We start from the raw sequence: 24,760 nt of genomic DNA, 5'->3' as shown, positions 1-24,760 counted from the left end.
AAACAACATTCAATCAAAGCGTTTAGTTTACAGCGCCTCGTATCTTTACTTACATTTAAATGTGAATTCGGCACTCATGCCGGTGCCGCTCGCTTGGTCCGTCGTTGTACTATTGGACAAAAAGTAGGACAAAGCATTGTGGGATATTTAAGGCCACGAAGGATGGTAGCGATGCGTCCTCCAAATTCAGGCAAAAGGAGGACGCATTTGGAGGACGCATTTGAAGGACCCTTCGACTTTTGGCGAATTGGGACAGCCTTCGCGCAGCTTTGTGACGTAAGCGGCCTTAAAATGCGCACTCCGAAGGATGCAGACCCTGAAATGAGACACAGCTACCGAAATGTAAGCTAACATCTCATTTACACGGACAGTCTTAAGGAACTCACACCGGAAGTGATTTGTAGCTTCCGGGTTGTCTTCGTCCCGTCCCACGCTGGCTGCAGTGTGTTTGTCGTGGTGCCTTCATCTGTTGTATCGAGGGGTTTATGTTGAGGTAAGTGAACATTAAAACAGTCACATCATGTCAGATGCTCTCCCTGTTTCTATAACTCACCGAGCGTGCTACGGTGTCTGTCCGATGTAACAAGCTAGCTAGCATCAGTTATGTTGTACAGCGGTAATGAAGGATACGATTATACACAGATGTGACCGAGGTCCCGATGCTCTAAATGCTCAGCATACTGTATGAACAGGGACTGTTAGACCACTTGTAGCAGTTTCCTGATTCTTCGTAAGTCAGGTCCCTTCATTTGCACAATACACCTTTCATTGATTGACATTACTTCACAACTTTAGACACTCTTAATGTTCTCTGATGCTCCATGAGGTCATCACCTGCTCCTGCAGTCTTATCCACTCTCCTCCCTGGAATTCCATTTTATTTATATAGCGAGAGAGAAGAAGAGGGAGACAGGACAGAGAGGATGAAGGAGAGAGAGAGAGGAGAAGAGAGGGAGACAGGACAGAGAGGATGAAGGAGAGAGAGAGGAGAAGAAGAGGGAGACAGGACAGAGAGGATGAAGGAGAGAGAGGAGAAGAAGAGGGAGACAGGACAGAGAGGATGAAGGAGAGAGAGAGAAGAAGAGGGAGACAGGACAGAGAGGATGAAGGAGAGAGAGAGGGAGAAGAAGAGGGAGACAGGACAGAGAGGATGAAGGAGAGAGAGAGGAGAAGAAGAGGGAGACAGGACAGAGAGGATGAAGGAGAGAGGAGAAGAGGGAGACAGGACAGAGAGGATGAAGGAGAGAGGAGAAGAGGGAGACAGGACAGAGAGGATGAAGGAGAGAGAGAGGAGAAGAAGAGGGAGACAGGACAGAGAGGATGAAGGAGAGAGAGAGGAGAAGAGGGAGACAGGACAGAGAGGATGAAGGAGAGAGAGAGGAGAAGAAGAGGGAGACAGGACAGAGAGGATGAAGGAGAGAGAGGAGGAGAACGTAGAGGTACATAGGGGTACCAGAGCCCGATCATCACCCTGCTCTGCACCTGATATTTTAAATAAGGATAACTGCAGCTTCCTGAATGGGAGGAGACACAGTGACATGTGGTGGTTGGATGAATGAACAAGAAGGAAGCTGGAAGACTAAAAAAGGTTCTTGTGTAATTAATCTCTCTTAAGTGGATTTGGGCCGGAAACTCTAGTGGTTGTAAGACAAGACCCTGGGTTAAACCAGATTGAGCGTAGACACCTGTGTGCCAGATTTGGAAAAGGGTCTGAACATATTCTTACAGTACTCCTCCAAGGATATTGTTTTTATCTGACCTGTTCTGCTTCAAGCTCATAGAGGTGCACACATGAAGAACAAAGGTGGTGGTTGTCTGGACCGACGGCTCAGAGAAAGAGTGGAGCAGGTATGATTCTCTTTAATTCGTCTTTAATTTGTCTCTGGAAATGAGGTCTGAACACCTGATAACTGGCAGTCATCCTAATAAAGCTTCATGTTTCAGTATCTGGTGTCCCAAAACAATGAATATGTGGACATTTCAGCCATGGCTCTGGACCTTCAAAAACTACACAGGCGAGTGACTCAAACAAAGCTCATGATAACCCAGTGTTGTTTTTTGTCTCTCAGTCCTTCCTGGGAAAAAGGAAGATGGTGAAATTGTTATGGAAACTGATTTAGATATTTTGACATACTGTATTAGTTGAGTTGCCAGATGCAGGCTGGGAAACATGGCTTTTATCACCCAGCCATCATTTTCTTTGACATCTCCTATATATGTAAATGTGATTAAAATGTACAGCAGGATTTAAACAATATTCCACTTCAGCCCTGTTACACCAGTATGTTATAGAAATGCCTTGGGCAGTGTCTCTTTAAAAGTCTGGGCACTGACTCGACGGGGCACCAAGTATAAGCTGACACAGATACCAACGTAGTTTGTTTTCAAAAGAATCCATTGTGTCTTAGAATGGAGTATGGCAGGCGAAACAAGACCGCTTTCAGGATTCAAGTAGAGAAAGGTAAAGTGTCTTCATGCTAATGACCTCTCACCTCTACTTTAGTGATTAAAATCCCCTAAACACTTCTGACTGTACAGACTTTGACTCTAAAGCTGGATCCATACTCCAGAGAACAGAGAACTCCCTCCCCCCTGCAGACGTTACGCCCACAAAATGACGTCATTTTTCTCTCGGACCGCCCGTTGTGCAGCGCTCTCGGACACATGGCCCGGGCAGAACTTTTTCTCTCAAAGCTGTGCGTCAATTTATTGTGGGCGTGATGAATGTGTTGAAGCCAAGAGCTTCTTCAGGTGAGAACACACAGACAGAAGGAGGAAGCACAGGTTTTTAGCAACGATGTACACGGTGTTACAGCGGCTGGACGCACCTTAAACACCCGGAGACGGGATGTGTTATTGCAGACGGTCATCCACACGTTCACAGAGTTAAACTCTCACAGACCAGAGGTCTGCTGCAGTCAGCTGCACTGATCTTCTATCTGTTGTCAGCTGTGCGCCCTCTGCCCTGAACATGATCGGCTCGTTAGACCAGGTAACCACGACTGTGTCACATTTTACAACACAACTGCGTAGGAGGCCGTATGAGGAGTTCTGCACACACATGTCTCGCAGAGTATGGTACCTCCGTGCTGAAAACTTTTTTACTCTTACCACCCGTGGAGCGAGTTCTCTGTTCTCTGTTCTCGTGAAGTATGGACCAGCCTTGAGACCATCTCTTCAGGATTGCTTCCAAGCTTTAATTGTTGATACTGCCTTGTGTTTTAGTGTATGATGCTATCATAAAGAAGTGTGAGCTAGATGACCTGGAGAGTAAACACTTGGCTAAGAGAGCCAAATTCAATGACACTGGGTAAGGACACTCTGCTTTCTCTACGGCACTCTTCTCTCTGCTGTACTGAGGCTCTCTTTTTTCAAACATGTTCACAGTGATGACACCAGTGATTCAGAAGAGTCCTCTGAAAGTGATCACCACGTTTTGGACAACTCTGTAAGGAATGACGTACGTTATGACTCAATCAAACTTTGACATAGTTTTAGAAAGAGATAAAAAAAGATTAATGACACTCTACTAATCCCCTAGATTCACTTGGGAAAATTCTGCAACATGGTTAAATTTTTAGAAAATGTAACCTTTACCTTACAAGGAGTTAAAAAAGGAGAATTAGTGGGAGCTTGGCATGCATTCAGTTTTCATCAGTATCTTCAGTGTCAGTAAACATCAATCTACAGTGGGGAAAAAAAGTATTTAGTCAGCCACCAATTGTGCAAGTTCTCCCACTTAAAAAGATGAGAGAGGCCTGTAATTTTCATCATATGTATACCTGAACTATGAGAGACAAAATAAGAAAAGAAAATGTAGAAAATCACATTGTAGGATTTTTAATGAATTAATTGGTAAATTCCTCAGTAAAAGAAGTATTTGGTCACCTACAAACAAGCAAGATTTCTGGCTCTCACAGACCTGTAACTTTTTCTTTAAGAGGCTCCTCTGTCCTCCACTCGTTACCTGTATTAATGGCATCTGTTTGGAGTCGTTATCAGTATAAAAGACACCTGTCCACAACCTCAAACAGTCACACTCCAAACTCCACTATGGCCAAGACAAAAGAGCTGTCAAAGGACACCAGAAACAAAATTGTAGACCTGCACCAGGCTGGGAAGACTGAATCTGCAATAGGTAAGCAGCTTGGTGTGAAGAAATCAACTGTGGGAGCAATTATTAGAAAATGGAAGACATACAAGACCACTGATAATCTCCCTCGATCTGGGGCTCCACGCAAGATCTCACCCCGTGGGGTCAAAATGATCACCAGAACTGTGAGCAAAAATCCCAGAACCACACGGGGGGACCTAGTGAATGACCTCCGGAGAGCTGGGACCAAAGTAACAAAAGCTACCATCATTAACACACTGCGCCGCCAGGGACTCAAATCCTGCAGTGTCAGACGTGTCCCCCTGCTTAAACCAGTACATATCCAGGCCCGTTTGAAGTTTGCTAGAGAGCATTTGGATGATCCAGAAGAGGATTGGGAGAATGTCATATGGTCAGATGAAACCAAAATAGAACTTTTTGGTAAAAACTCAACTTGTCGTGTTTGGAGGAGAAAGAATGCTGAGTTGCATCCGAAGAACACCATACCTACTGTGAAGCATGGGGGTGGAAACATCATGCTTTGGGGCTGTTTTTCTGCAAAGGGACCTGGACGACTGATCCGTGTAAATGAAAGAATGAATGGGGCCATGTATCGTGAGATTTTGAGTGAAAACCTCCTTCCATCAGCAAGGGCATTGAAGATGAAACGTGGCTGGGTCTTTCAACATGACAATGATCCCAAACACACCGCCCGGGCAACAAAGGAGTGGCTTCGTAAGAAGCATTTCAAGGTCCTGGAGTGGCCTAGCCAGTCTCCAGATCTCAACCCCATAGAAAATCTGGAGGGAGTTGAAAGTCCGTGTTACCCAGCGTCAGCCCCAAAACATTACTGCTCTAGAGGAGATCTGCATGGAGGAATGGGCCAAAATACCAGCAAAAGTGTGTGAAAACCTTGTGAAGACTTACAGAAAACGTTTGACCTGTCATTGCCAACAAAGGGTATATAACAAAGTATTGAGATGACATTTTGTTATTGACCAAATACTTATTTTCCACCATAATTTGCAAATAAATTCTTTAAAAATCCTACAATGTGATTTTCTGGATTTTTGTTTCTCATTTTGTCTCTCATAGTTGAGGTATACCTGTGATGAAAATTACAGGGCTCTCTCATCTTTTTAAATAGGAGAACTTGCACAATTGGTGGCTGACTAAATACTTTTTTTCCCCACTGTACATCTCAACATTTTGATCATAAATATAATAAATATATTGTTTAGATCACTGCGGATCTTTTATGATTTTTCTATTTGGTAATTGATAAATTGCAAGTAAGATCCATAAAAGAATGACAACAGTTTCATGCTGTCCTTTTCATTGTCATATTATTACTATTTTTTGCCATATACAGCCTACCAAGCACATCAACACCTCACTTACATCTTTGTACCAGAAAGGAAACCCAGCTACCACCAGCACCATCAACCCTCCTCCCACTGTAGGGACACAGGTTTCCACAGGAGGCTGGTTTGTTAGTGGTGGAGGCCCAGAAAAAAGCAGCATCCTCATTGACCTGTGTGAAGATGAGCCTGCTATCACAGCAACAGATGTATGTACCTGTGTTTGCTTAAATGTAGAGTGTGTAGTTTTAACTAAGGGGTTTCCAGTTCATTCACCCTGTCTGTAAAGCATGTCAGTGTTTTTTTATTCATCGCTGCAAGTGACAGCTGGTTCTTCAGTTAATACAGCTAATAAATGTGACGAGTGACCTGGCCGCTGCGCCCGCAATCCTATGCTGCTTCCAGGGAAACATTATTGGGGCCAGCCTCATCTTTACTGCTGAAAGACTCGCTGGGATGTCTTTACGCTTTAGTCATGTTGCAGAGCTGTAAATGTCCCAGACAGTTTATCACATGGTAACCATTCTGCAGAAGCCCAGTTCTGCCATGAAAGAAAAGGTACAACAAAACAAACTGTTGACTTCGGTTAGACATTTTTTCCATAAATGTAGATGTTATGTTTTTTATTTCATCGATAAGATGCTGCATACCACATCTCATGCACCTCTTGCCATGTATTTTTGTGTTCAGCAGACGGACACACCCATGTTAGAGCCAAAGTCTCGCAAAAAGTCCAAGAAAAGGGCAAAAGGCTTCATTTCTGAAACCTCTGAGGCTCACTCCCTGAAAGGTATTATTTTGTTGTAGTTTGACAGTGTGCTTTATTCTAAATGTTACATACATACGGAGATGCAGTGGATCATTTCCATGCTGGTCAGTTTAAACCCAGTAGTTGTCATAAAGGTAACCACTGTGATTTGGTTTATTATATAAGGTGTATTTATTTCTATTGTACAGTATAATTGATTTAAACAATATATTTTAAAATCAGAAATACTTTATTAATTCCCGGGGGAAACTGCTTACATTAAAAATCAAATTCTAAACAATAATAAACATTCTAGTAAGAACTTAATACATGCTGTGTGCAGTGAAATCTGACATGTATATAGACTGATATCTGTCACTGGGAACCACAGCCCACTGTGTTGTTGCCACAGTGTGTCCTTATTGTATGCGTTATTTTTTATGTTTGTGTTTTTGTAGCAAAGGGAAACTCACCAGAGCTCCAATATTCCACCCTGAAGTTTGAAGATGTGGGAAGTAATGAAGAAACGTTAACGGTTAGTGCTTCTATCTGTAGCTGACAGTGGGTATAATGATTGCTTAACATTAGGAAGACGTTAATCTGGTTTGAAGACAAAAAGAAAGGGTCCGAGGTGTTACAAAATGTAAAGATAAAACAAACAAAGCTAGAGGTTTTGGGCAGATATTCTGGGTGGGGAAGTCTAGTCTTGTTTAATAACTGCATATGTGAGAGGTTGTTCACAGCAAACAGTTCAACATATGGAAGTGCAAAATAAAGTTTTGTTACAGTTCTACTTTACAGATCTATGGTTGCTATGTTGATGTTGTGGCAGACGTGATAGGTTTGCTGGAGGGATGCTTGATGACTCGTGTCACTAAAGTACATTTCAGTGTAATTCACACTTTCCTTCATTCCTTTAGGAGTTGTGCAAGCTGTTGATTCACATGCGTCACCCAGAAGTGTACCAGCAACTGGGAATGGTTCCTCCTAGGGGCTTTCTTCTCCATGGACCTCCAGGCTGCGGAAAAACACTGCTGGCACAGGCTGTGGCGGGAGTGAGTACTACCTTATTATGTAGCAGGAACATGAGCAAATATTATTCTATGGCATTGACGTTTTGTCACAGAGCCTGTTGAAATTGAACGATTATTAGGGAGCAGCGCCGGTGTGAAGGCCTTTCTTGTAATTCAAGGCCTGGCAGTATAAAGTGATGTTAGCAGTCTGCTCCAGCTCCTGGGCCACATACCACAGCACACCTTCAGGGTCTAGTGGGGTCCATTCCTCCACATTTCAGGGCTGCTTTGGCAGCAATACAGGGGCAGGTGGTCATAATGTTATGCCTTACTGCTGTAAATGACCAATACTGGCATCAAATAACATAATACATCAGCAAGGCATCTGATCATAAAACGTTTAAGAACCAAAGGCTTGCGCAGCACCAAACAACAGTATTTATACAGACAATAGAGATGCCTTTTACACCTTTAAGAACAATATGGCCACACAAAACAAAGGAGATTGGGTTTGGCGCTGACTAGCCCAAGAGTGTGCATGGCTGACCCTGATGACCTGCGTCATGTACACCGGACGACACCACGGACTTCATGGATTCAGGGACAACAGATGGAAACCTTATTATTAGTTTGTTTGGATCCTTAGAGAGAATCCAGAAGTGTGAGTTTACCCCACTGCCTCAAAAGCTCTCTCATAGCAAAGCTTATGCCTTGATAAAAGGTCACTCTGGAAATATCAGGGTCTTGTTTCTGGAGGGTCAGCTGCAGTAAAAATAATGGAGGCATTCAAGTCACTGCTAATGTCACAAGCTTGCAACAACAGATCAGAGAGTGGCTGTGATGAAAATGCAAATCTAAAGCCTTAGTAGTGGCTTTGTTGCAACAATAATGAAGGCATCATTCATGTGTCCCCAACATTTAATGCTGTGTCTGCTACTTAAACCTTGTGCTGTTTATAAAGTGTTTATTCAAGTTTTACAAATATCTAAAAGCATATACAAATCAAACATCCCAGACCAAACCAAAACAGCACCATTCAAAAAATCCAGAAGCGCGCAGCACGAATTGCCAAAATGATCCAATCCACATAACATTGCAGAACAAGCTGAAAGGTCCTGCTGTGCACCCTGTACACAACGGAGACGAAGCCCTCCCACCACCTTGGGTTACATTAGAAACTGAATATGCATAATGTGTATTCAAAACAGAGACCTCAGAAATGTCTGGCCACTATGAAACACTCTCTGCTTTAATGAAAGTCCGAAACATTGACACAGACAAGTTCACAAAGACACAAGTCAGTAAGATGCATCTCTGTCTTTAACTGAAGCCACTCCCAGCATGCAGGCCTATCTCAGCTTTTCCATTTAGGAAGGATGAGCCAGAGTATGTGCGGGGTTCAAAATGTTAGGTAAACATGACCTGTCTGCCAAGAGAGAGGGTGTAAGTTTCTTAATAAACAGCCCACACAATTATTGTTAGCCATGAGTCGAGTTCTAGATTTCAGAGCCAAATTAGCCTGTGGCTCCATTGCAGCCATATGCTCTTATCTCAACTGTAAACCCATCAAGGCTGACAGTTTGTAGTATATAAATAATTTGTACCACATTATCCTTCCCAGGCAGCTAATTACCTGCTCAAACTGCTTATTATATATGTTTTCAGATTTATTTTCCAGTTAAACAATGTGTGGTATGATTTACCAGATCAGCTACAGTGATGTGAAAAGGTTCGCCCCTCTTTGTGATTTCTTATTTTTTGTTTGTCAAACATAAATGTTTGAGATCAAACTTAAATATTGGACAGATATAATACAGGTAACACAACATGCAGGAGTTTATCAGTAAGGGGGAAACAAACAGTTGAGTTGTATCAAGAAGCGCCTGGACAGAGGACTCTGCATCAGAGACCAGACAACAAGTATATCCCTAAAGAAAGGTTTATTATCTCTTCCTCCTGCCTCCACCCCTTGAGTCATGCCTCTCTCCTTATAGCCATTGCTAATGGCTCAATAACTAGTGTGAACAGAATCGGGTTTATGTGCCTATAAACAACCTGAAAAACCAGACAGTTTGGGCTACACTATGCTTCCATATAGAAACTGCAGGAGTTAAAGGTGAATGTGTATATTTCAGGAGTTGCAGCTGCCCATGTTGAAGGTATCTGCTCCTGAGCTGGTGTCTGGAGTGTCTGGGGAATCTGAACAGAAGCTCAGGGACCTGTTTGATCTGGCAGTGTCTGTATCACTTTAATTCTTTTGTCATCATTCATTGACTTTGGCATGTAAACTCTGTAAAATGACCATCTTATCTGTATGGTAATTCTTTTCTCTCCTCATAGACGCTCTGCCCCATGTGTCTTGTTCATAGATGAGATAGATGCAATCACCCCTAAAAGAGAGATGGCTTCCAAAGACATGGAGAGGAGGATTGTAGCACAGATGCTAACCTGCATGGATGGTACTGCCTTCAGATAGACATGTGATTTTATTACGTTTTACCTGTACAAGTATCTCAGTACCTGAGACGGACTCGACCACACCACTGAACCAATACAGTAGCTTCTCCACCTTCATCATTGTAGAACGCAGCTTTAACTGTACCCCCAGAGATTTGTAGCACAGTTAGCAGTGTGTGTAGAAGGAAACGTGTTAAATATGATTACATGTTATGAAGCTTCTCTGTTGCCCTCTTATAGACCTGAACAGTCTGACAGTACCAGCTCAGTATTGGTCATTGGTGCAAACCAACAGACTAGACTCCCTGGACCCTGCCCTCCGCAGAGCTGGGCGCTTTGACAGAGAGATCTGCTTGGGAAGTCCCTGATGAAGCATCTCGTCTAAGGTCTGGTCACATAGCTGGACTTTAATGAACCAATGAGCTGAATGGAAAGTCATAATGAAGTCTGCTCTCTGTTTGTTTTGTTGTGGCTAATATGTGATATTAGATGAAAGGTCAAGCAGTCATTAATATCTTAGTGGCATAATTATTCACCATTTCAAGGCTACAATGAACGTTTGTGGAACAAAACACTGCTGGTGCCTCTTCTTTATTTGAACTGTGTCCAAACCAGGTAGAGTGTTCTTTCCTTGAGGTGAGCATGGACATCTATGCTTGTCAATGTAGGCATCAACACTGGAATCACAGTTCATATTTAGTTTCAGTACATAAACAGAATGCTTTGTGCTTTGTCAGAATCTTGAAGACACTGTGCCGAAAAATAAAGCTTCCGGAGGACTTTGACTACCAGCAGCTGGCCAGACTTACCCCCGGCTATGTGGGTGCAGACCTCATGGCTTTATGCCGTGAAGCTGCCATGAGTGCTGTTAATAGGGTTCTGCTTAAAATAAGGGAACCTCCACAGACTCAAAGAAAAATCCAGACCGAGCAGCTCTGGGTGAAGAACAACCAGTAACAGATATCAACCCCGTACTTCAAGAACAATCTGGACCGAGTCACGTGCAGGTAGGAGACAGAGATCACAAACTATGGGCTGTTCTGGCATTGTGAATTTGAAATCATATGTTATTTCTGATCATCTGCATCTTCATCTGAAATAAAGTAAACTGAGGTGTTCTTATACTAGACCTCTGAAATATTGGATTATTCACACTTGTTGAAGGCTGGATTATTTTAATAATTATTGATAAATTATATTAGATTATTATTAGAATTAAATTATTATTATAAAAAAACATGTAAAACGTGATTTTAGTTAGTTTAAATATAGTCATTAAAATTTATATGATAAAAGACACAGATTGCAATTTATGCAAGTTCCCATTGTGGGACTAGATAAAATGTTTCTTAAGGTTCTTAATTGTCAGCAGGATAATACCATCAGTTCTAAACGGGTGGGTGGCATACTGCAAAACCTGGTCGCAACATTCACTGTCTGGTCACCAATACAAATTATATATATATATATAGTTATAGTATATATATATATACTATATATATATATATATATATATATATATATATATCCATATTATATATATAATATACATATAGATATATATATATATATATTAATATATATATATATCTATTATATATATATACTATTTTGAGGAGATGTTGCATGGCTTGGTTCAAGGTGTATCATTTTAAATTAAAGTGGTCCCTCTGTGTTTCGCCTTTTGTGACCTAGATGTTTCGCAGATTTTTTTAGTACATTCTGCTTTTTTAACAGCGCGTAGTGTCCTGTGTGATTAGCGCGTTGTGTTCTGCATTCAGATTGATTGACAATGGTCTGCAGCCAAATTTCCTCCATGACAGTGGCAGCTCTGTACAGTGCAGAATGTGCACTGAAGACAGTGTTTGATCTTGGTTTCTGTTCTATAATACTGACTCAGTTTGGACTTGAGAGTGGTTAAGCCAGAGAGAAAAATGTAAACATGGTAATGCATGAGAAAAGTGTATAAAGTGTGTAGGTGAGGGGGTTTTACAGCCTAAACATCTAAAAAATTGTGAAAAATAAAGCTGACTACTTTGCGGGATAGTTTTGGAAGGTAACCCCCACGATAAACGAGGGACCACTGTACTGCGGCATAATTTAAAATGAATACTCTTAGCTAGATCTGTATTTCTGCCTGTTGCTCTGTTGTTCTGACGATTCATGTGCTGGGTCTAGCAGGAGGAATTATGCCAGTTGCTGCACATACTGAAGAGCGATCAGACACTGGCAGAGAATGATCTTGCTGGCCTGTCCATTCTGATGTCAGACTTCCAGAGCTCTCTGGCTACTGTCCAGCCCTCTGCGAAGAGGGAGGGCTTCGCCACAGTACCTGATGTCACCTGGGAGGATGTGGGCGCCTTGCAGGACATCAGAGAAGAGCTTACCATGGCCATACTGGTAAACACTAGCTTTCTCACATATTTAATGGAAAGATACAATCCTTCATATAGACTTGTTGTTGTTAACACTGAGTAACACAGCGTGTGTCATTTGCAGGCGCCGGTGCGTTCTCCGGAGCAGTTCAGTGCTCTGGGCTCATCGCTCCCTCTGGAGGTGTTGCTAGCTGGGCCTCCAGGATGTGGGAAAACGCTGCTGGCCAAGGTTCCCCACTGAACTGATACATGACTGTTGGTCATATTGTTTTAACTTCTAGGAATGGTTCTAAAATGTCAATATAGATAGCTAAAAAGGTGATAGCTAGGCTGTTTGGTTGCACTCACTATGGAGTGTAGCACGCAGCCAGATAATGGCTTCAGTTTTTTGAACCACTACAGCTGTCACTGTTTTCTGAATCCTACACTTGTAGCCCATTAAGATTTTGGTAGAAAATCAAATCCATATGTTGTTGCTGTGCTAAGCGTAGAGCAAAAACACTGCAAACATTTCTGCTGTGTGATGAAAACAAAGCTGCTCTCGTTCTCTCTGTTACTGTGCTCCTGCAGGCAGTGGCCAATGAGTCGGGCCTCAACTTCATCTCTGTCAAGGGTCCAGAACTGCTCACATGGTGAGACTTGTCATTGAGTTTTGTTGTCCCTGTTCTCCACACTGTGAACCTGATGTCAGCCTGTTTACTGTGTGTCTGTGTGTAGTATGTGGGAGAGAGTGAGCGGGCTGTCAGACAGGTGTTCCAGAGAGCTTGCAACTCGGCTCCTTGTGTTATCTTTTTTGATGAGATTGACGCGCTGTGTCCCCGCCGCTCAGGCCATGAAGTAAGAAGCATTGATATAAACTCCTGGTTTTGTTTTTACACATGCAGAGTATACATATTAGAATGTGTTACTGTTCAGTCAGGAGCCAGTGTGCGGGTGGTTAACCAGCTGCTCACAGAGATGGACGGTCTACAGACTCGACGGCAAGTCTTCATCATGGCGGCAACCAACAGACCAGGTACAGATCTGCAGACACAGTGGACCAAACTGTAACTAAATATGTTTCAGGATTTTAAGCACGATTTTAAAGCAAGACAACTGGACAAGCGGTTTTGCTGCTATTGATGGCCTAATATTTACCTGAGTCGTTGGCTGTCTTGGTGAAATCAAGTAACAATCCATTGTCGTGTGTCTGGTGGGAGTTAAAACCTCAGACAAGAAGTTAGGATTGCATTATAAGGCCACACAGGGTCCACGATGTTCTCCTGATTGATGTTTCTGTCAACTGCATTGATGTGTTGTCATAAACTGTTTAAAATCAACACATAAAATATAATTGGACAGATTAGTCCAATACATTATGAGGAAAGTTCTGTGACTTTTAGACTTCTCACTTGTATTTCACTAAACAAGCTACTAAGTAAGCAGTAAGTAACTGTCTCTGCCTGGTCTTTAGATATCATTGACCCGGCCATACTGAGGCCAGGTCGTCTCGATAAAACCTTGTATGTGGGTCTCCCCCCTCCAGCAGACCGCCATGCTATCCTGCTCACCATTACCAAGGTATGGTTTTGTTTTTTGTTTTGATTGGAAGAACACAGCACAGGAAAATCAGAATGTTCATTTGTACTGGTGTGGTTTTTATTGTTATTACTGTTATTTTTATTCTTCCTCCACACCCCGTGGGTACAAAGGACCCACACAGTCAGTGTTTGATCGACACTTGTATCTGAGCTGGAGAGTCTCTTCACTCGGAGAACCTGGGTTACACTGTGACCAGAACATTCTCTATCTCTCCATTACATATCTCGGGGTAACTGGTAACACATACGGGCTAGTTGATGAAAATTCTCAGTCATCCAAGTCATACTTTAGGTGATCACAGCTGTGCACAGCTGTGCGATGTGCGATGGCATCAGTTCTTTATATTTTCTTGGGTTCTTGGGCTCTTTTATTTGTAAGGGGTTAAAAACACATCTGATTGTGCAGTAATGCTGTTGATCTTCTCTACTGACACCAGATTCATATGTTGTAGGGGGGTACCATACCTCAGCTGGAGCAGGATGTCTGTCTTAAAGAGATTGCCTTCGATAAGCGCTGTGATTGCTTCACGTAAGTCCCAGCAGCTGTCAGAATCAGAATTCCTGTATTTATGCCAGAGGGAAGTTCTTTCCAGTCCTCAGACTGTTTGGTTTATATAGATCTGGTGAAGTCAGTGATAAAGCCAATAAATGTGATGCTGTGTTTGATGCAGTGGAGCTGACCTGACTGCATTAGTGAGGGAGGCATCTGTGAGTGCTCTGAGTGCTCACCTGAAGGCCCAGCATTCAGCTGCTTCATGTGGTAATTTGAATCTTGCCCTTCTACCTGCTCAGTATTTAGAAAGAACTGCATATATGCAATATATTGTATTTATAAAACAGTTAGTTCCAGTAAGCCATAAGTGATGATGGATTTTATTTTTCAGTATCATACTGCATTCTAATCATGCTGCTGATGATTATTCTACATGTATTAGGGCTATTGCTTCCTTTTTAGAATTCTGGTTTCCATTTGGATTGAAACTTACTGCAGAGACCAGAATTTATGACAAGCGTCATAAATCGTAGGATCGGTTTGATAGGGTTTCCTCACATTTAGTGTCTATACATGGACTCATGATACATCGATTGTTAACATATTATTATCAGAAATTAGAGAATTCATACACTAATTATGATCAAACTTCCCATAAACGTTTAAAAATACAAATTCATGAGTTGATGAAGGGGTTAAAGGTCAAATTGCCTATATCAATGTATCCTCTGCTCCTTATTTGTACTGTCCAGCATGTCTAAGTTAAAGTTCTGTTGTACGCTGTGCTTTTTGCTACACACAGGTCACACACAGCTTTTTGGCTCTGCCACTGACATCAGAGTGAGCAAACATAACTTTGAGGTTGCCTTCCAAAAGGTTCGTCCATCTGTATCTAAAAAGGTAAGAAGGGATAAACAGTACTTTGTGGCACAGACAATATGCCTGTCAGACGTGTGAAGAGAAGCTGTCCTACTGTAGATCACAGCAACAGATGTGTTCTTGTTCAACTGGTAGAAGGCTCATATTTACTGTTGTAGGTCAAAGTGTTTCAGAGCTAGTATGTAAACAATGCGGGATATGCCCAGAGGCCAACAGCGTGTTTAACCGCAGTAATTGTTTTGTCCTCCACACACCCATTGACAAAGGAATGACATTGGCTGTTATCAGCCATCCAGGTCATGTAAATGTCCTCACAGATCATTTAGAAATGAGGCACACGTGCTTACTTGGCTTTAATGACCTGATAAGATTTTGCTGGTGAAAACCTTCATAGGTCATAGTAACCTCAAAATAATGCTTAGAACTTAACGTTCATCTCCCAGAGCTCTCGAACAAAGTACGAGATACAAGAGCACAAAGTTCTGTGTAGTCTAGTAAACTCTAGAGCTGCTGCTCAAACTACAGACACACAAACTACCACCAGGGACGTGCAGGGACCTTTGGACGGGCAGGTGCTCAAAGTGAAAAAGGGGCACATTGAGCATGAGTTTGAAAAACCGCGTACAATGTAACTGGTTGAATGGAACCAACCCATATTCGTAGAGGGGATAAAGGAGGGGTGGAGGTACAGCAGTTTCCTCCCTCGGTGTCGCCACCAGCAGTGGCCGACCGTCTCCCAGCTTGGCAGCACTCAGCTACAGGGCACGTCGTGGATCATGTGACCGACCAACGTAGATCTAAGTTATCATTATATCGGTCCATTTACTGTTCTTTTGGACCACACAGAACACATAAAATTCACTTTGACAAAAGGGCACTCTGGGCATCAAAGGTAAAGGGGCGGTGCACTCCCTCCCTGCATGTGCCTGACCACCACATTTTCATATGCTCATTCTGGACTTTAGAGCTTAAGGACAGACTTCAGGGCTACTTGTGGCTGCCACATCCGAGTCACACACTACCAGAACACATGTACAGTGAAATGAATATTGCGAGACCAGGTTCCTGGTAATGAATATAGACACAAAACAGAAAAATCACCATAATTGTGTAATTATAGTGTTACTCAAAGGGTATCAGATCAGAGGAAAGCCAGTCTGACTCATTCCTCATTAAACACTGACAAAATATCAAGGACATTTGTACCACCAGACTGTGGGATGTTGACACATGCAGTGTCTTCTCTTTCTTATTCGGGGCACTTGTTTACAGGGAAAGGTGCTTTTAAAATTCTGCTTCTATAACTATGTTTTCTCTGCAGGACCAGGCAGTGTACGAACAACTCAGAGAGTCCCTCAGCCAATGACCAATCGTCATCACAGCTGTCACTTTTGCTGTCATGTCACCCTGAATCCTTTTTTGATAATAAAGAAAAAAAAACACTTTTTAAGCCAGCTACTGTTTCACTAATAGCTGCACTCCTCATTTTATTACTGTTCTTCATCAAGTTCTGCACCTCTATGCATATGTTCCCTTCATGATCCCCATAATCATGAAGGGAACATGTCAGTGCAGTATGTTAGTTAGAAGGGACATGATGATTTCATAGAAATAAAAATAGACGAGCACACACTCCACATAATTTAACTTTCTCTTTTATTTATAATTATCTTTTGTTTTGTCTGTTTTGTTTCGTTCATGTTTATCGTATTTTTCCAATAAGGTGCCCAACACTCAGAAATGATCTTAAGTATCATCAGTTGATATACACAGGTATTAAAATCCAGGCAAATAGACCCATAGCATAGTTTTCTAAAGACTTTTTGCCAGTGGTTTCACATGGATGGGATTGTAAAAAGTCCACTACAAATGAAATTCAAATTGGATTTAATGACTTCTTTAAGGTGGCCTTATAATTAATTAATTATTATTGGTCCTCTAGAAAGTGTCCATTTCCTTTTAAGGTCCTGGCCTGAGAAACTAGCTCTTCTGTGTTGTGTCATTCATCCAATGTACAGTTCAGAGCACTGATCTGCATTGATTATATTCCTCTGGGTGTTTTGTCTTAGGGATGAACCAGTTTGTCTCAAAGTAGAGCTAGGTTTGAAATGTCTAGGATGTGATTTTCTGGTGTAATATATTAGCCACAATAACTTGTTCCAGACATGGCCCAACAGAAAGGACTTGACTCTTCCACTAAATATCAGTTTAGCTGTTGGGATATTTTATTTAAAGTCTGATCTTACTTGATGCAATCTTTAGCTAATTTATTCAAATACTCCAAAAAATGATTGTCACAGTTAATGTCACTAAAGATGATAATATTCAGAAACAACCTGCAGCCAACACAGAGGACATCAAACCAGCTGGACCTGCTGGAAGAAGTCGGCAATGAAGACATAACATTAAACATTCTTTATTTCTTTATATCGGCATATTATTTGTAAGTAAATTAAAACATCCAATTAAAACTGTAACATGTATGTCCAATACAACACAACCTCATTAGCTCTCTTCTGAATGCTACAGTCACAGGTTGGATGATATTGTACATGATCTTAGAATTAAACCGATTCACTTCCACACACATTCAGTCACTCAAATGTACTGTGACTCCAGAAGTTACGATGGTTCTTACAGTTGTACACCAATCATCTCTGAGGCAGCATACAAACCAGAAAGTCATTGGATGTGGGTTCAGTCAACATACTGGTGTGTATGGGGTTCTTACTCAGTCTTTGGACAAACTGCAACCAGAACAAAAGTACTAAATATTTGTTTGTTCTATTTAAAATGAAACAGTTAAGGCACATTTGGTGCAGACAGAAGCTCGGCTGTTTTAATGAGAGCAGTTGGTGTACCCGATTTTAAGTAAAAGCTCTTAGTTGCCACCTAATTTTTGCAGAGGGCACACGATTCTTGATGAACACCATAAAGCTTCATGCTTTACATGGAATGTTTAGGGCTTTTATGTTAAGTAACCAGTCTTTGTACAACCAGTCCTACATAACGCATTCCACCATACTACAAACTTAGGACACTTAATCTCACACTTTACTTTGACTTTCAGGGTAACAACTGAACAAGAGAAGCATACTAGCAGACTCATGCAAACTCCTTAATATCACCAGGACTTTGGTGTCTTGATATGCAAAAGCTGTTAATTACTTAAATGGCTGCTTTCATTTAATAGTGTTACTCCTGTTTGACGTCTCCCTTCAGCTTTCTCTTGATTCGAGAGTATGGGCTGAGTGTGTCGTCCATGATGAAGTCATAGAGGACCTTCACCCACGATGTGTACTGAGGCAGGTCATCATAATATTCTGCTGCTATTTTCTTAACCTTGAAACAAAGAGGAAACAGATTAGACACTGCTAACATGCAATGTACAGCACTTCACAGTGAAAACATTAATGTAGGCGAGTCTTCCCAGGGGGAACCCAGCTGCCAACATGCTACAGACAAAAACATATATAGTAGGTTCAATATTTTAAATAACAAATGAATGACTTATGTCTTACTAGTGGCACTTAAAGGTGCTGTAATATATAATAATAATAAAATAGATATATAAATATATCTATTTTAATTTTTCTAAAACGGTTCTATATATTATATTGTCAAACTGAGTACTATCATCTGTTCTAGTTCATTTGAGAGTGTATCCACTTAGTTATGCTACTGTGGGGGCAACAAGATTTACTGAGCAGTCCCATTCCACTCCTTCGTCCTCCACTCTGCTCTCTTCAGGTCAACTCCCATATTTGTTGTGTTTCCTCTCTCCCTCTGTATTTTTCACCTCTAGAGCTGTATGTTGACCTGCAGTCCAACCCTCTGACCACCCAGTTTTTACTGTTTAACCTGTCACGGGTCAGGGCTGTAAAGTGTTACTCTGATTAAGCAGCAGCATCTAAGGTTTTCATATTTGTGCACCAGCCCACCTCAGCATACTTGCAGATACACAGAGGTACCCTCACTTCAATGTAGCCATGGGTGTACCATACAGTGTTTATCACAGGTTTAGATGGTGAATCTTAGCTGCATGCCCACACAGACTGATCGAATAAAGTGTATGATCCTGCTGTACTGACCATGGGGAGTCTTCGTCCTGGTATGCTGGGGAAGTCATGGTGTTCATTGTGATAGCCCACGTTGAAGGTAAGCAGGTTGAGGGAGCCATAGTAGGAATATGTCTCGTGACCCTTTAAGAACATGTAGTGCTCAGCTATGAAGTGTCCGGAGATGGGGTGGAGGCCCATTCCCAGCATGGAGCCAGCTAGCATGTAGACCACTGGTTTGGCCCCACACAGCCAGTACAGAAGCATGTCAAAAGTGAGCTGGAAGGCCACGTTCGTCAACTCAAGCCGAGAGATGGGTTTAGGGTTGATGCAGAGGGGCCGGACAGCATAGAACAGTGGTTGTAGGATAATCCAGATGAACTTGCGGCAGCGTGTACAGAAGAACCAGCCTTCAAATTCCGTGGGGATGTCTACGTCAACACCATCCCCACCCAGGTAGCGGTGGTGATCCAGGTGGTAGCGCTTGAAGGAGGCAGAGTAGGGCAAACCAATGGGCAGGTTGGCAAACATTGCAAAGTAGCGATTCCACACAGCTTTGTTGTTTCCAAAGGCAGTATTGTGGGAGATTTCGTGAATAGCAAGGGTCATTGAATGATTGATACAACTGCCAAATGCATAAGTCCAAAACAAAACCCATTTCCAGTCCAAGTCTTTGACCAGGTAAAAAGCTAAAAATTGTATCGCCACCATCATGCACACAATCCACTTCAGCCTAGGATCAGGACCCATCAGTGACTTGATTTCTGGATATTTGGCTGTAGGACAAACACAAGAAAGACTTATGTGAGAAGATGCTGATAACAAAACATTACAATACTCGGTCATCAGGGTTTATACAGATTAAATACACACCTGTATGCTTATCTAATGAAACTTTCAAAGCTACAAGAACCATTTTGAATTGATTCAGTTACATTTTAATTCTCTCAGTTCTGACTGATAAGACAAATAAATACATTTTTACTAGAAATCCTTCTCCTAACCTACAAAGCTCTACATGGACTAGCTCCATTAGATCTGCAGGACCTCACAGTACTGTATGTTCCTAATAGGACACTCAGATCTCAGAGTGCAGGTTTCCTTGTAGCTCCTAGGATTCATAAACGTAGAATAGGAGGACAAGCCTTTAGCTATCAGCTGCTACTATGGAACTAGTTACCTTCCTGTTTAGTGAAGTGTACAGTTAGCCTTAAACATAGTGTGCAGGGTTTAGGCATAGATACAGTCACTTGTTGACATGGCCTCAGTCACAGGTATTATAGGGCTGATAAATTCTCAGCTTTCAGCACAGCTATGCTGCTGTAGGCCTACGCTGTCAGGGACACAAACACAATCCACTGAGCAGTTCCCTCAAACCCCCCCTCCTCTATTCTTATCAGTGTGCTTCATACTAGTGATTCATGTCATAAACTGTGTCTCCTTGTGAGTCGGGTCCTGTTCCAGGTCTCTTCCTGTTCAAAGGGAGTTTTTCTTGCCACCGTTGCTCTGAAGGGGGTTCAGGCTCTGGGCTTCTGTGAAGCGCTTTGAGACAACACTAATTGTAAAATGTGCTATATAAATTGTATTGAATTGAATATAAGCCCGACTCCAGCGACCAATGTGACACCACCAAGAGGCCACCAGCTGGTCTGTGGGAAACTGTCTTTTTAGTTTTTAGTTGAGTCCATTTCAGCCAGAACCAACCCATGTACTGAGCAGAACTCTGTATGTTTGGCTCGAGTAGTTGATGAATTGGATATAAACACCTTACCTTTTTACAGACTTTCTTTAACGTGTTACAGATAAAACTGGCCCCTATTTCTGACTGTATTTGAGGTATCCAACTCAAAAATAACATTTATCAACATGTTGTCTTTGTAGTAATGTCCGTCTGTTCCTATTCTGATTTTAAACTGTTCCGTTTTAGGCTTGAGTTTATGTTGTGCAACTTTAAATGCCATTGAACCTGCAGGTTACACAATAATATGATCATGGGTTTAACTAGTTACTTAAAAGCTGCGTGGACCACTCCCTGTGAAACAAGGCCTTAAAACCCAGAAACAGTCGGTGTCCTCACACCAGGGATGAACTGACTAATGTGGCTGCAAACACTTATCTGCCATAACTGATTCTTAAGTTATCGAACCTTCCTTTTAACAGCAGTGACATGTACCGTTCTGTATCCGTCACATCACAAAGGGCGTAAACCCTTCAGCGGCTCAGTCCTCAGCTGACTGCGAACCGTTAGCTTAGTTAGCACAGCGACTGAACTCTATCGAGACACATAAAGCCACTACAGGTCAATGCAGCTCTACAGTTTAATGCAGCTCTACGGTTTAATGCAGCTCTACGGTTTAATGCAGCTCTACGGGTTAATGCAGCTCTACGGTTTAATGCAGCTCTACGGGTTAATGCAGCTCTACGGTTTAATGCAGCTCTACGGTTTAATGCAGCTCTACGGGTTAATGCAGCTCTACGGTTTAATGCAGCCGAGGGTAGTCCCAAACAGATCACGTGAAGTCCCCGCAGGAAGTTAACAGACTCGTAAATTGCTAATAATCAGCTAGCTTACCCAGAATCTCCCTTCTTCGGTCGGCGTGCGGCTGGTCGGTATAGACCCATTCATAGTCCTCGCGAACGACTCGATTCCCCATCTGTCTGGTTTCTGTGGTGGATTTAGGAAGACAAAGAACTGCCGGTCGTGTTTTAGGGAGCTACGTGACTCCTCTCTTCCCTCCTGGGTGTGGGCCTGCCCAACTAGGTGGGCGAGTCGATGTGAATATCGATGGTGTTGATACACAGCTGGGATCCGGATCCACTCGGTGCTAGTGATGAGCTCTTTGTTTCTGTGGAAGTCTTCTACCTTCACAAACTTTACTCGTATTTCCTCGCGGTGCAAACAGCGTTCCTCTCGCTCTGCTCAGTGCGCAGGCGCACTCCGCGCCTCCTGCGCCACTGCCGGAGCAGACGGGGCTCCTGATTGGCTGAAGGTGCAGCTAGTGTCTCGGAGCTGGCAGAGAGGAAGAGGAGCTGTTGGAGGAGACCGATGAAGAAAGTGCTTCTTGTCAGGTGGGCAGAAAAGCGACCTGTCACTGTGGCAACCAACAGGCGCGTGCGGGGGGTGGGGTGGCCTTTACCTTTGATGTCCAGGGTGCCCTTTTTATTTTGTTTTATATCGTTATTGTGTGTGGACCAAAATAATAGTATAATCATATATTATTATATCTTATTAATGTAAGATATAATAATAACTTAGATCTACGTTTGTCGGTCACATGATCCACCACGTGCCCCCTCTGACGTACATACAGCGAAGGAGGTCTGTGCTGGGTCAGTGCGGCCTCTTCTCTGCTGATAGGCTGATGAAGAGTGAACCAGTGGCTGAGCGAGTTATGGGGCGGAGATCAGTAGATGTTAGAAAACGTCCGGTGTGACGTCAGACTGCACACACCTCTAACAAGTTAACCAGACAACCGACAGCACTGCTCACAGCTGTAGCAATTAGCGACCTGTCAGCCAATCAGAAAAAAGAACTTCTTGTTGCCAGGTGAGGTCTGAGGTTCAGCTGCAGCACACCGCGCAGCAGATGTTATGGCCTATAGGGCAGGCCAGGAGTGACAGGGAGCGGGTTTCCTTCTGTATCGATCCTCCCTTTGTGCTTTTTGTGGTTAGTCCTATAGTCATGGTGGCACAGAGGTAGAAAGTAACAGTAAACCTGGTTTGTTACAATAATCTTGATGACAGAACTGTTTCATTTTCGGTTTGTTTTGTATTTGTCATCATTGCCTAAAGTGAATAAGGAGTTATTGTATTGTGGTTATTATTAGTTATTATATTCTCAGTAATAGCTATTGATAGTTTACTCGGTGATCCACCATGGATCAGGGACTACCTCACAAATCGACCACAGTTTGTGAGAGCCTGGAACTGTGTGTCTGACCTGCTCGCCAGCAGGTGCTCCTCAGGGCAAGAGTGTAGATTTGCTTTTGACATTGGTGGGGACCTAAGATTCCAACGGGGACCTAAGATTCCAATGGACCCTTAACCCTTCCTGCACTCAATGAGAATCTTATTGGTGGGGATGCGTCACCTTCGTCCATGCTAAAACTACGCCCTTGCCTCAGGGGGCTGTCCTGGCCCCCTTCCTCCTCACCCTCTACACCGTGGACTTCAGGCACAACACTGACGGCTGTGTTCTCTGACGACACGGCGACTGGTCTCATCAGTGACGATGACAACACAGAGTACAGAGGGTGGATGCAGAACTTGGTGGACTGCTGTCAGTGAACCTCAGCTCCTGATCAACGCAGAGAAAACCAAGGAGATGGTGGTGGACTTTACAGGCAACACTCCTTGTTCCTACACCACATTCTACAGGACAATGCTTATTTATTTAGTTCTTGCATCAGTTACATCTACAAACCACTCATCTCTGCAGTATCTGTTAATATGTGATATTATTTTAACTCCTTATTGGTAGTTTTATTGTATACTGTATATTTTATCTTATCCTGTTTTTGTTTTGTCTGTGCTGAGACAGATAAAGGGTTTTTTAATCCTAATCTTATTTGTCGTCCCCATTCCAGCTGTGCAGGGGTGATTTTTATTAATGAATAACTCACTCGTTTAGTTACATTATGACTTAAAATCACATGGGCTGACCGCTTTGAGCAGTATCACAGTGCAAGCTTTCTGCTTCCACGACTGCCCGGCCACGACAACTCGTCTTTGCCTATATTTGGAGTTTTGGCGGATTGTGACGCTGCCAACATGGCGACAATCAGAATGTCCCGAAGCCTCCCACTGAGACTGCACCCCAGGTTCTATAAGTATAGGCACAGCCCTGTAAGTCTAGTACAGTCATGCTTATTCTGAAATTATTTGAAAGTAAATACAGAATTACTGGCTCTGAAATGTAATGTTTTAAGATAAGATAAACTTTATTCATCCCAAAGTAAATTCAAGGTTTCAAGTTACATTAAATACAATTAAAGTACAATATAAGTGTCAAAAATCCAACTCAGAAGTACAGTAAGCAGTATGACTGAGTATGGCTGTTATGAGATGAGGTGCTAAATGAATACAGATACAACACAAAGTGATGCCTGGCATGATCATCCAGCTCCTCTCCTACACAAAGGGGAGGAGTTAGAGGTCTGATGGCCACTGGCAGGAAGGACCTCCTGTGGCGTTCCATGCTGCTCTTCGTTGTTGCATTACTTTTTAAGTTACTTTCACCAACATAACCACAGAAATATGACAAGTAACAGTAACTGCAGGATCACAAACAGCATAGAAATTCTGGCGAATTATGATAGTTACCATAAACATATGTAAAGCCAAGCCAGATTAATATGAAACTCAGTTGAACTAGGGCCCACTATAATGCAGCCTAAAGCCTATTGATGTGACAAGACAGACGATCCATTTCTTTTCTGTTCTTTATGTCATATTCACAGCACAAACCTGACATGAGTGGACACTGCTTACACTTTTTCTTTCTTTCTCTTCCGACTCTGCAGCTACCTCTGTAAGTGTTGGCACCAGCAACCATCAAATTCCAGAAACAGGAAGTAGACCTATTTAACTTGAAGTTTTTTTTGTGGTGTTGGAATCTTGCAATGTTTGTGATTTCTTAAAAACCACTTACTTTCAGAATGAAACGCACCGTTGTAACGAGCATATTACCAAAACCTTATTAGT

The 24,760-nt window shown here is 42.4% G+C and overlaps 2 protein-coding genes across 2 annotated transcripts; one reads left to right on the top strand and one right to left on the bottom strand.

The window, feature by feature from the left end:
• The first annotated feature begins 252 nt into the window (after positions 1-252).
• Positions 253-16,636, top strand: LOC114447558 (nuclear valosin-containing protein-like). The gene is given in 26 exon segments (XM_028423903.1): positions 253-493; positions 1,775-1,848; positions 1,945-2,015; positions 2,409-2,461; positions 3,226-3,310; positions 3,388-3,448; positions 5,466-5,663; positions 6,148-6,244; positions 6,661-6,737; positions 7,123-7,257; positions 9,351-9,451; positions 9,556-9,674; positions 9,913-10,031; positions 10,033-10,058; positions 10,410-10,600; positions 10,603-10,679; positions 11,851-12,072; positions 12,172-12,276; positions 12,618-12,701; positions 12,765-12,884; positions 12,963-13,062; positions 13,501-13,607; positions 14,080-14,156; positions 14,299-14,387; positions 14,923-15,020; positions 16,321-16,636. Coding segments are annotated over 25 exon segments (2,514 nt in total). The 5' UTR covers positions 253-493; positions 1,775-1,791; the 3' UTR covers positions 16,366-16,636.
• A 757-nt stretch (positions 16,637-17,393) lies between these two features.
• On the bottom strand, positions 17,394-22,041 carry degs1 (delta(4)-desaturase, sphingolipid 1). Its single transcript, XM_028423902.1, has 3 exons — positions 21,630-22,041; positions 19,091-19,833; positions 17,394-18,341 (listed from the first exon to the last, which is right to left on the bottom strand). The coding sequence occupies exons 1-3, from the start codon at positions 21,709-21,711 to the stop codon at positions 18,195-18,197; spliced, it is 972 nt and encodes a 323-aa protein (XP_028279703.1). The 5' UTR covers positions 21,712-22,041; the 3' UTR covers positions 17,394-18,194.
• Between the last annotated feature and the right edge of the window lie 2,719 nt (positions 22,042-24,760).

This window comes from Parambassis ranga, chromosome 15 (assembly GCF_900634625.1).
Source record: "Parambassis ranga chromosome 15, fParRan2.1, whole genome shotgun sequence".
NCBI lineage: Eukaryota > Metazoa > Chordata > Actinopteri > Ambassidae > Parambassis > Parambassis ranga.
Note: the sequence above shows the minus strand (reverse complement) of the source record. Positions and strands in the feature narration are given on the sequence as shown.